The sequence below is a fragment of the Aulonocara stuartgranti genome, assembly GCF_965226115.1.
Source record: "Aulonocara stuartgranti genome assembly, chromosome: 22".
In the NCBI taxonomy this organism is placed as follows: Eukaryota; Metazoa; Chordata; class Actinopteri; order Cichliformes; family Cichlidae; genus Aulonocara; species Aulonocara stuartgranti.
Genome location: NC_138957.1, coordinates 100,001 through 112,630, shown reverse-complemented (window position 1 = coordinate 112,630; position 12,630 = coordinate 100,001). Strand labels below are relative to the sequence as shown.

General features: G+C 37.9%; 1 protein-coding gene and 2 long non-coding RNA genes across 6 annotated transcripts; 2 read left to right on the top strand and 1 right to left on the bottom strand.

The window, feature by feature from the left end:
- Window positions 1–2,171: 2,171 nt before the first annotated feature.
- Window positions 2,172–7,780, bottom strand: LOC309698530. The gene is made up of 3 exons (XR_014274120.1): window positions 7,322–7,780; window positions 5,371–5,472; window positions 2,172–4,759 (listed from the first exon to the last, which is right to left on the bottom strand). It is a non-coding gene; the product is annotated as an uncharacterized lncRNA (long non-coding RNA).
- Window positions 7,077–9,573, top strand: LOC309698531. The gene is made up of 5 exons (XR_014274121.1): window positions 7,077–7,139; window positions 7,836–7,982; window positions 8,084–8,192; window positions 9,006–9,130; window positions 9,320–9,573. It is a non-coding gene; the product is annotated as an uncharacterized lncRNA (long non-coding RNA).
- A 97-nt stretch (window positions 9,574–9,670) lies between these two features.
- On the top strand, window positions 9,671–12,334 carry LOC309699421 (uncharacterized protein). 4 transcript variants are annotated; one of them, XM_082522438.1, is made up of 7 exons: window positions 9,671–9,730; window positions 9,821–9,906; window positions 10,313–10,437; window positions 10,912–10,971; window positions 11,327–11,520; window positions 11,634–11,781; window positions 11,941–12,334. In XM_082522438.1, the coding sequence occupies exons 1-7, from the start codon at window positions 9,698–9,700 to the stop codon at window positions 12,030–12,032; spliced, it is 738 nt and encodes a 245-aa protein (XP_082378564.1). In that variant the 5' UTR covers window positions 9,671–9,697; the 3' UTR covers window positions 12,033–12,334. The 4 variants fall into 4 exon arrangements, with proteins under 4 accessions (XP_082378564.1, XP_082378562.1, XP_082378563.1 ...); XM_082522436.1 differs by having other exon boundaries at window positions 11,282–11,520; XM_082522437.1 differs by having other exon boundaries at window positions 10,313–10,449.
- The last annotated feature ends 296 nt before the right edge of the window (window positions 12,335–12,630 follow it).

Genomic DNA, 12,630 nt, shown 5'->3' with positions numbered 1-12,630 from the left:
TCTCTGTTGTGATGTCAAATATCAATGCCAGACTCGCTTCTCTGTTGTGATGTCAAATATCAATGCCAGATTCGTCTCTCTGCTGTGATTCAAAATATCAAATAATAAAAACTAAACTAAACTAGCAAATAGTTGGTAAAAACTAATTAGAAACGGATATAACATTGAACATCTGAAGTCGAAGCTAAATAAAAATATAAACTAATGAAAATTGCAATACTATTAAAACCCTGGTGCAGATGTTGGTAAATCTGACCAGATAATGTTATGAAATGGATTGTCGGAGCAGTGAGCATTAAAGTTACCTTTGACAGTCCAGACTAAGATGGCGTTGAGCATCTTTAGGGCGGAGAAAGGTTGGTGTGACCAAGGTGTGGTTTGGCTTGTTCTATGTATATTTCATGATCATATGGCTCTGGATGGACCAGTTACCAGGGCATGGAAGGAGGACAGACTCATTAAATGAGGAGAAGGAAATTTCTGGGATTGGAAATCCTCTGGGTGAGTGGTTGACTAAAAGCATGCATAAAATAAAAGCTATTTTTCATTATTGATTGGTAATAGATTGATAATTAGCCACATTTACAGCTGTATTGACTTGTTGTGGACGCAGTCTACTTCATGTTTAAGCACTCTAATTAACAGATTGAAAATAGCTACATTAAAGGAAAAGCATGCGGTGCCACCCCGTCAGACGCCAGGGGTGGCACCGCTCAGTGATGAATCAGGTGAGCTGCACTCATGGCTGAAGCAAAACTAAGTTTCCCCTGCTGTGGTCACAGAGGGAAAAAATGGGGGGGAAATAAGTTTTAAAAGAGGCTGGTAAAAGATACATTTATATACGTTTATATGTGAAGTAAAAGGGATAAAAAGGGGGTGTTTTACTGTTATTTCAGCATCAGCATTATTATTGCACCAGAATCATATAACAAGCATTGCATTAATCATTTTTCAAATTCAAATTCAAATTCAAATTTTTATTTGTCACGTACACAGTCATACACAGTACGATATGTAGTGAAATGCTTGGACAACTGCTCGTGACCTAAAGAAAACAAAAAAGGAAAAGGCTATGAATAAGATAGGAAATAAATATGAAAAATTAAAAAGAGTAAATTTAACTAGGAAGGAATAAAATATAAATTAAGGTTAAAAATGAAATAACTGTACAACACACAGGGAAAGAATAAGATAAAATATATAAATTAAATTGAAAATAAAATAACTGTACAACAAAATACACAATATAGAACTATATAAGAATGTATGAACAAAATACACAAGAAGTATAAATAAATATATACACAATAACAGCAGCAGTGATTTAAGTGATGAAGTGAAAACAATGTCCAGAATGTCCAGTGTGTGTGTAAGAACTATATGTGTGGGTCAGTACTGTGTGGTGGTGTGTTTGTGATTGAGAGACCGTATCGCCTGCGGGAAGAAGCTCCTCATGACTGTTTGAACCACATCTAAAACAGTTCTTAGATGTTTTTGTTGCATGAGATGGCTTTGCAGGGTGAGCATTGTATTTATGTTTCCTCTGCATGGAGTGTGAGTGAGACTGCACAGCTTGGACTGGGGTACTGCTGTCTGCAGCTATGGATTTAGCTTGTTGGACTGCAGATTCCATTTGCGTTGCCAGTGTAACAGCTTTATCTAGTGTCAAATCAGGTTCCAGCAAGAGTCTTTCTCTTATGCTGGGGCTAGACACATGTTCCACTAGCTGATCACGGATCATTTCTTCTGTCCTGTCATCAAACTCACATTTAGAAGCAAGGTCACACAAGCTGGCCACATACTGGATAACAGTCTTGTGTGAAGCTTGTGTTCGCTGTCTGAAAGCATGTCTTTCCACAACAACATTCACCTTTGGGTGAAAAGTATTGTTCTAGGGCAGTAACAGCAGAGGCGAAAGTGTCACCTGTATTTGGCAGTGAATATTCAATTCATGTTCACAGTGGGAGGGTGGGGGGGGGTCGCGGAATTTTTAAAATAAAGTCTGCAACACAGAAAGAGCTGTGATCAAGCTATTTATTACTGCGCCAACACACATCAAACATCACACTGCAAAAACTCAAAATCTTACCAAGTATATTTGTCTTATTTCAAGTCAAAATATCTAATCACACTTAAAATAAGCCATAATCAGCTAAAGAGTAACATTTCAGTGAGATATAGGAACTTGTTTTTAGACAGTGCATCTTGGATATCTTGTTAAGTGAAAAACTCTTGAAAACATATTGTTTTGAGTCATATCTCACACGAAACAAGCTTTTTTGGCATTTCATAAACGTTTTAAGCTGCTGTGTTATTTGTAAAAGATGTATCATCTTGTTTCAAGAAATAGACCTAACTTGAATCAGGACATCAAATCTACTTTATTGAGAACTGCAGGTTAATATCATGCCCAACATTGCATTATTATGAGTCTTAGTATCTTAAGCACAGTGTATTTATTTTTCTTACATACCAGTCAAACCATATCAATGTGACATTGAAAAAGAGGCAAAACACTGAAATTGTTTCCCTCACTGAACAGATTGCGCCAAAAGTAAAATAAAAAGTAAATAGAACAATTTTTTTGCCAGTCTTTAAAAACCTTATTTCAGCCCACATATTCACAAAAGACTCAAGAATAATGTTTGATGATGTCAGTTAGATCATACTTCACTGGAATGTACTTGCTGTTATTAAAGTTTACATAGTGGTATGCTGTATAATCAACAAGATTTCCAGCATCCACAAAAATATTTGCCTGAGCTAGACAGGGAACTTCTACCCCATAAGCTAAATATTGATCATTCCACCCAACTGTAGAGAGAGGCTGGCATTCAAAACAATACACAGATGCATTTACAATATAGATGTTTTTAACAAGTGCAAACTCTGGAGCATCATTTATGACATCAGAAATAACCAAAGATTTTTCACATGAATGTATATTTCCATGTAGCATAATCCACTGTACAGAAACTACATGTTCAACTTGCTCAATGAAGTCTTTAATCTTGCCTTCTACATAATGAACATTTTTCACCTCTTTGGCTGGACCCATGTCGACTTCACTTGAAAAAATGGGATGTTTCTCATGCACGTTCTGACTACATTCATAAAGTTGGTTGTGCTTCACAAGAGATTTACAAATATTCTTAAAACTACTTTTCAGAGCCCACTGCTTGAAGAAACAATGTTTTGACTCAAAACGCATACACATATGCCTCACTGTAGGACCAAGAGCCTTAATCTGAGAAGGAAGATGCAGTAAATAATGCTGTTTAGGTATAATATTTTCATCTGGAAACAGTTGTTTGAAATGTTTTAAATGCTGCTCTATTAAAAGCTTCAATCTGGAGAGAGTTGAGACAGCAATAATAGGTGAAAACAGAATTTTTATGATCTCTAACATGTTACATAGCATTTGTGTGTAATGATTTTCTCCAATTTTGTCCATAAGAAATGGAAGGATCTTCAACAAAACCAGCATCTGCCCAGCTGACTGTTTCAATTTATTGTCATTTGATGACAGCGTACTGACAGATATGGGGCAAGGCTTATCCCTCACATCAACAGGAGAATAAGGGAAACACAAAATTGCACTATTGAATGAATCTAAGTTCATTTGCCCTGAAAGCACAAGATTCTTTAAAACACATTTGATTTCATATGGGGCAACGCCTTCAAGAATAACATGCATGATGTCTTGTGGGGTTTGATTGATTATATCAACGTGAGGAGATTCTGTTAACTTGCTTCTCCTGTTTATACCATACGTTATTTTTAGTTTGTCTTTCAGAAAGTCCGTACTTGCCTTCTCAATGTCATTACATTGCCTGTTATGACTGGCCATGGTCCTTTTAACAAAAAAATCTTCATTAAATTTTTCCTGCATGTCTTCAAAGTGGCATTCGCAGTGCCTGCATTTACTGTAGGCAAAACCCACTCCTTCCTTAAATCCAGCCACTTCATGCTGAGCTAGAGTGTCTCCACACACAGATATGAGTGCCCCATGAATTGTCCTCTCACCACTTGCAGTGACAACTTGGACACCATCACACAGCTCAATTAAGTCACGGTTAATCCTCTCAAATATCTCATCTATACCACAACGGGAAAGATCTTTTGATTTTACCATGGCAAGCAGACGAATAGCAGGAAGTCTTGATCTGTACTTAGGGCTGATGTTACCTAAGGTGTAATAAATCAATAACAGCTTGTTCTTGTTTGCCCGAGATCCAAGAGGATTGCATAGTTCAATTTCATCTGTATATAAAATCAACTGTAATGCTGTAGGGACTTTAATAAACAGTGGGTGCCACTTAAAAATGTCTCCATCAATGAAATCATGAAGAAAGCCATCCTTGCATGGCTTTGGCCTCTCATCAATCATTGCAAGCATTCTTGGATGTGATAGCAGCTGCTCCAAACTTTTCACCAACGGTATGTAATGAAAACAATGGTCTTTAATGGCAAGAACTCTGGAGTCTCCACGCTTCGAATAACAGACTGTTTGTTTTGTGACAATAATCTCTGGTTCAACTGGTTTTAACAGTTCTTTGATGGTCTTGTCCTGCAAATGGGTGGAAGCAATTTGAGTGAAAGGGTCAACAAACTGGTCAAATACCCCCACTGCATCACTCTTTAGTTGATCCAGGTCCCCAGAATGTCTCTCAATCATGTCACTCATTTGTTGTTTTAGGTGCTCCAATAATACGGCCTGATATTGCTGGATTCCACTCACGATGTGGTTAACAGCTCTCTGTGGAAGAGGAAAAAACAAAGGAAAATCCTTAATTACAAAATTCATATGAGAACACAGTCAACATGCAAACTCACAGAGACACAATTTTTGAAAAATGAAACCTTCAGTTACATAAAGTTAGTGAGATGCAATGAGCAAAATAAGTTACCCCCACCACCCAATTTTTTTTGTAAAGAATAATATTGTCTTATGCAACGTTAAAACCTTGTTTTCACTTAATTATAATGCATTTTGAGGAATCGGATCATAGGTGGAAATGCAAATTGAAAATTTGTGTTGTGTGTATTATGTTGTCTCTATTCTTAGCTCATGCTAAGGAAATATAGTGATAGGCAGATTTTGGATGCAACATACATGTCTATTTCCATATATAGTGGGGGAGTGAGATCTGAGTGGTCACCCATGAATTACATGGAGACACATTCGAATGTCAGGTGTTTCACTCACATACCTATAGCTGTCCATTTATGATCAGATCATTCAAGATGCCAGGTCTGAACAGTGCCCAAGTTATAGCTTGAGCACTGTTAAGCATAAGTTAAGCATATTGCTTTTAGGTTCTCTAACAATGAAATACAATTCAATGGAAAATTAATGGCATAAATTACCTGTGTCAGTCGATGGGTTTCCTTGGCTTGAAGAAGAAATGCAGTTGCATGTTTATAAATGTCAAGATTCAGGTGACCCTCTCCATCTTCTTGAAATCCACTCTGAAACAGAATAACAAAAACATATCTATTAAAACAGAAATAAATAATTGCATTGATAGGTAGCAATCACCAAACAATATTGCATTCATTAGTTAGCTAGATTCATGCCCATAAGGTACAAGGTAGATGTATTTTTACTGACTGATGTCTTTAATTTGAGCTTTTAAAATGACAACTAAAATGACAAACAAAGCAGTACTTGATAATAGATTAATAAGACTAGCAAAGCACATGGAGAGTTCAGTACAGTATAATTTAAATTCCTTGATCATGCCTGATCACCCCCAAAATTGAATTACTTGTTTATTGGCCCATTTGTGACATTTCCTGAAAATTTAAAATCTGTCCATAACTTTGAGTTATTTTGCTAACAGTCAGACAAATGCCACCAAAAACATAACCTCCTGAGTTACTAAGAAAAAAGGTAAAGAAAAGAAAAACAAAAGATAGTTTTAGAAAAAAAAGTAACAGTTAATGTTGTCAGTAGTCTTACTGTTACTTCAGAAATGCAAATAGTTATTTATAACTGATTACTCATTTAAAAAATATACAAAATAACTTACTGATTGGTTTGTATGAAAGTACTTTACTTTACTTTACTTTATTGTACTTTATTAATTAGTTATGTCAGTTATTTACTGTTGGACAAGTTACTGACAATTTGAAATCTGTTATATTTAGTAATTTCACCTTTAAAAAAAATGACCAATACTGACAATAAAAGTAATATTGACTTTAATGCTCTTATTAATGTGAAGATGAGTATTTTTTTGTGTGTTTAAATTTTTTTTTGACAGTAACTCTGAACAAATCATGTAATTTTGGTTTGCTTTGCCTAATAGTCATTCTCTTAGGCTACGTCCACACGTACCCGGGTATTTTTGAAAACGCAGATTTTTCTATGCGTTTGCACCTTTCGTCCACACGTAAACGGCGTTTTTGGTCACTGAAAACGGAGATTTTTAAAAACTCCGGCCAGGGTGGATATTTTCTAAAACTCTGTTTTTGCATTTACGTGTGGACATAAAAATGGAGAAAACGCAGTGTCAAAGGTGTGCTCATTTTTTGACGTCACACTGTGCGCCACGTTATTATTTCGGTGAAATGAATTTCTACAATACTGTTACTTCTACTCTCTGCACTGTTTAAATGCTTACATATACACACACAGTTACTGTCCCTCCACACATACCACTTGCTTCTGCTTCTATGCCCCAGCTTTGTTTACTTTTTCCCACCGAGGCTTCTAGACTTCTGATTGGCCAACATTGCTGCACGGTTAGGAATATATCGCCACCTGTTGCTTTGGCATGTTCCTAGCAGTGTTTTCCTTCATTTCTGCCTTTACGTGTGGACGGGATTATTTTTTAAAACGAAAACGGAAAATCTCCGTTTTCAAAAATACCCGTGTACGTGTGGACATGGCTTAAATTGACCTTGAACACATATGTAAACATGATAGCGACCTATTCAGTTAGCTGACTGGCTTTTACCAGCTGATTTCAACACGTATTTCAACAATATATCAACTTTTTTTAAACTAATAGGACTTTCTGCAAAGTTTGGATGCATTCACTGGAGCGAACGAACGGATGACTGAAAAAAAAAAAACAGTCTGACAAGACTGCAGCTTTGCGTTTCTGCCACAGCTCTCATTTACGTTTCAGGTGAGTTACTTAATTTAGCGAAACAACTAGTTCGACACTCATCACTGTTAAAATAAAAGTACAACATGAGTCTGTCAAAAACAACACATTTAATGGACGTACTTGGATCAGCCAAAGTAAATGCTAACATTATGTTACAGCTTCTGCAGCTCGTTTCTCTGGCTTTTGTTAAAATAACTTACCGTTAGTGCGGGGATGCTTGAGCCCTCGTCAGTTACTGAAGAACTGGCGTTAGTTTGGTTGATTGGGGCCGTCCTTTCACCTGCTCCAGGTAAACCGTGGCGGGTTGATCCATCCTCCTCATCCGCTTCCACTCCGAGAAGGTGACGCGCGTGTGTCCGCTTTACGTGATAGTAGAAAGAGTTATATACTCTGTACTCACTCGGACAGCCATCAATTCCACACACCACGCGAAAGTCAGGGCTGCGGCTGTGCATGGTATTAATGTGACTCAAAAGTTGTCTCAGACTCAATGCTACAAACACGTAGCATATAAAGCAACGCCAAGTCATGTTGGAAGCTAGTATGTTTCATTCGGTAGCGCGGGCTGCAGTTGTGCCGTAAAATAACTCGTTACCATGGTTAAACGCGCCTGCTAAATTGTCGTAAATGTGGGGGATAAAGTAAAAAAATTTTTTATTAACCTATAATAATTAACGTTATTTTGCAATGCACACCAATCAATCATCCTTTTAGGATTTTTGGGCCAAAGAAATGTCAGGCAAATTGAAGACGAACTTCGTTTCTGGCTGTCGTGAATGATCTGGTGGACATCTTAAGTTCATGTAGACACGTGCCTGCCACTACTGTCCCAGAGTTCTTTGCATTCGCGTTTCATTGGAAGTAAGTTAAAATGTATTATACAGTGCTCATTTTTTGTACATATTACACTCCTTTCGAAAGTTCTAAATGTTTTGGTGTGTTTATATTGTGTAACGTTGCAGCCGAACAGTGACTGGACGAGGCAAGCTAACGCCAAAAAAGCTAACTAGTGTGCTAAGTAGGCAAACAGCATGGAAGGACTGGATGAGGTCACAGTGTCGGTTTTAAAGGGTAATGTATGCAAATTTATTTTTAAACAGATTAAATGGACTTATGTTTTACATAGGTGTATGAACACGGAAGTGTGCAAATTACATTATTTTATAAATAATGTCGTTGATGATGTTTAAGTAATTTTTTTTACCTTCCATTTCATGTGATCATTTCCTCATTTTAGGAACATTTGTAGTTATTTGTTTTACTTATGCAAGTGTATTTATTCATCCTTAGAGGTGGATAATTCTCAGTAACATTTACCAATTTACATTTAATTGATTAACTTTTGGGGGAAAAAAGTACTTAAGAGTAGTTTTACTGCACTATAGTTTACACTTTTACTTGAGTAGATTTGTAAAGAAGTAACTGTACTCCACTACATTCCAAAAAGCTCAGTTCCTTTATTAATACCTAAAGCTGGATAAAAATTCAGTGTCCAATATATAAAAAATGAGGTCAACAATGCTACTAAAGTAGTGTGACAATTTGTCTGTAAACAGAATTTTTCCACAGCAGTTAGCCCAGCAGATATATTTTTTTTAATTTAATTAAGTAATTTTTTTGAGGAGAATACTTTTTTCTTCTACTTCATTTTATTTTGAAGTAACACTACTTTTACTTAAGTACAGTCTTTTTAGCATGTTGATCATTAGCTCTATACAAAAAACAGTAGCAGACAATGAGGTATCCACATTTCTATACTAAACTAGTTAGCAATAGCAACACAATTTTAATGAAGTGTCAACTTTCATAGTCTCATCTCTCATGCAGTTTCCTTTGTAGGGCATAATTTCATCTTGCTATGTTTTTCTTCCAATGTGTTCATAGCTGCAAACATCAGCGAGGGAATGATGGGCACCCTGTCTCGTGAAGACTTGCAGGATCTTTTCCCAGGCCCAGAGAACTTTTTACGGAGAAAAGCTGTCTGACGTGCTTGTCAGGATGTACTGGAGGTCAGTTTCTCAGTCACTCACCACCGCTTAAAATTGGCATCGTCGTGTTTTTGTCCGATTACAACTAGTTTAACCGCGGGCAGAGTTGAATGGCTCTTCACTATTCCCCCCTCTCCACACACACACACACACACACACACACACACAAAAATTGCGTTTTGCTTTTATTCATTATTATTTATTTTATAGGAATCTGGCCAAGATGACTCAAAATCTTCAACCAGCTCCTCCATTAATGAGTCACCCAAGCAACAGACATCCACTACTGTAAATGCAACTGCTGCAAAATGCACAAGCCCTGAAAAGGTTGTGAAGTTATTCTATCCAGAATATGTATTGCACACTGACACTGAGCTTGAGCAAGTCCGCCAACAATACTTTGAGTTGTCAAAGAAAGGTGAAGAGCGCAGCTGCAAAATGTCAAAGGAGCTCAGATCTCGGCTCATCCGAAACACCATGACTAGTATGATTGCAATCCTGAGGGCAAAAGGGGATGGAGAATCGTATAGATACCCATCAAAACCAGAAATTACAGCAATGGCAAAGAGAATAGTGCAGTACTACCCTATGCTACAGGACCAAGGCATCAAGAATACATGGGTAAGTGAAATGCATCCACTTCAATACCAAAGTGTTTCATGTTGGACATTTTAGTAGTGGTTGGAAAAATGTATTAAATGTCCTATACAGGTTACTGTGTACACACAGCTAAACAAAAGACTGCAAAATGTGAGATCCCCACAAAAAGCCACTCCAGATGGGAGACATTCAAAGAGGTAAGGCTGCAACTAATTAATTTTAATTTTAACTATGATAATTCTGTTATTCATTTTCCTCATTAATTGATAAGTTGTTTAGTCAGTACGATGTTTGAAAGTTGTGAAAGTTTTTCCCCAAAAGTCTTCTTTTGTCCACAACCTGACAATTTTAATTTCAACGATAGAGGACAAACAAAAAAGCTAAAATCATGTTTGGGCATTTTATTAAGGAAAGAAAGAAGTGATCCAATGTGATTAATCAAGTATTTGGTGACCTGCCTTTAGTTTCCTCACCTGTTTTAGCATGAAAGGAAGAAGCACTTTGTGTTACACTTTGTATATTTGAAAATGGCTGTACAATAAAGATATGAATTGATTGAGTTTATAGTTGATAACTAATTGATTAACTGACTAATCTTCGCAGCTCTGCCAAGAGGCGACGTCTTGATCAGCCAAGTGACGTAGAAGAAATGGATTCAAGTGACTCAACAATCATTCTGGATCTGTCCACAGAAGGGAGGAGCAGCCCAGAGTCGGCCAGTAAAACAAGTGAGTTAGAAGGTGAGTTTCAACTTTACATTTACAAACTGTGTGGTCATCATAAAAAAATAAAACAAATATACCTGCATGTTGAGTCAAGATGGCAGTCCTGACATGACAGAAGTAAAAGGCTTTAAAATGGGCATCAGAAAATGATAACTACATCACATTTTTCCTGTTTTATCATCAGTTTGTTAACATTTCTGTGGAAATTAATGTTAATAAAGTATTGGTATTAATAAAAGCCAGTATATTATAAATTTAAAGAGCTGGGTATTGTGGTGTGTTTATAGTATAAGTCTGTGCAACATCACTGTCTCTAACCACTCAGTATATCATGTAAAGTAATGTTTTTAAAAAACAATGTGCCTCACTAGAGGCTTTTTTTTTTCTCTCTTTTTAACTGTTTTTTAATTTAGGTTCCAAACTATTTTTTAAAGTGTATTACCCTGACACAAAATATCTCTTTGCTATGTCTTTAAGGAAAAAGGAAAGCACAAAACCTACTTGAAGAAGAACCCTCTACCCTGCCAAGTCCTAATAGTGAGTCCATCCAACTGCCTCATGGCTGTGTGTGTGTGTGTGTGGGCACTTCTTTATAGGGGTGCACTTGTGTGCCTACATATAATTGTATATGATTGCATGACCATATGTAAATTGGCATTTACATGGTAAATATTTTGAAAAATGAATAAGTATTTAATAGTTAAGTTCAGAGCTGTATTTTTTTTTTTTTAAGATTTAACTCCATTAAAGTATAGTCTATAGACACTTGTCATTTTAATGACATAATTAATGACAGATTTTTTTTTTAAAGTGAGAGACATTGTTTATGTAATTTTGTGTCTTGCAGCAAACAAGCCTGCAGATATCAACAGTCCAGACACCCACTGTCCAGCAACCTTGGCCAAACACTACAAGACCCTACAAACTTTGTTTAAAAGAAAAAACCCAAACCAGCAGGATGTCTCTCAGCTCCTGGATTTGGAATTTTCAGCCAGAAGAGCATTCATTGATTCAAATACTATTCGCGAGGAGGACAGACACAAAAAGGTTCTAGAAGCATATCCTTGCTTCAAGGACATTGGACATGTAAGTCATTGTTGAATCCATGTGATTCAAGCCAAACAATGTTTATCATACCAACTTCTTGCTCCTCAGTGATGCATTGACATGTTTGTATTGGTATGCTGAATATTTTATAGGTGATGGAGGAGCTTCATCGCATTTTGGATAAAGAAAATGCCAACTTCATCAATGAACTGAAGGGAAGATGGCAAGATTTCTGCCAGAAGGTGCAGTTTTTTGGTGTATGGAAAAAGACGCTGAAGCCCCCAATGGGAATGGATAAAGGTAAGCAATGATGTTTTGGTGTTATTGGTCATCAGAGTATAGTTTGGATCTTTACGGACTACTGCTTTAACATGCTTAAAGTAATCTCACTGAGGACAGGAGGAGGAGAATTTGAAATTTTAAAGGCCTAATCCCCCACCCCCCCTCTCCTTCTTGAAGGAGCTGAAAGCCGCACCTTTACTAGTTATGCGCAGGGAAAACAGACTCAACGCTACAAAAGGCTAAAAATACAAACCAACAGGCCGGTTTAGGAAAAGGTTGTTGTGTAGGCTCACTACAGTGAGGCAGTGAGTCGGCCTCCTGTCTCCCTTTACGGTCGAAAAAGATGTGCTCCTGGGCGCGCTGGCCCTGCTGCTACTCACATCGGGCATGGACCTGGACCTCCAGCAGGCCCCGGGGACCAACATACTCCTCTGCTCTACTCCCCCACTAGCTTTCCTTCTCCCGCAGTTACCCTCCACCACAAATCCAGCATGGCCCTTGCCCTCCAGCAGGCCCCGAGGACCCACATACTCCTCCGCTCTAATCCCCCATGAGCTTTCCTTCTCCCGCAGTTACCCTCCACCGCATATCCAGCATGGCCCTTGACCTCCAGCATGCCCCGGGGACGCACATCCTCCCCTGCTCTAGTCCCCCACTAGCTTACCTTTCTTGTAGTTACGCTCCAGCGCATATCCAGCATGGACCTTGACCTCCAGCAGGCCCCGTGAACCCACATTACCCCCCCCCCTCCTGCAGTTACCCTGTACCACGTATCTAGCATGGACCTGGACCTCCAGCAGGCCCCGGGGACCCACACTTAAGCCCCCTCCCACTAACAAAGCAGAACACCACTGGCAAAATCCTCGT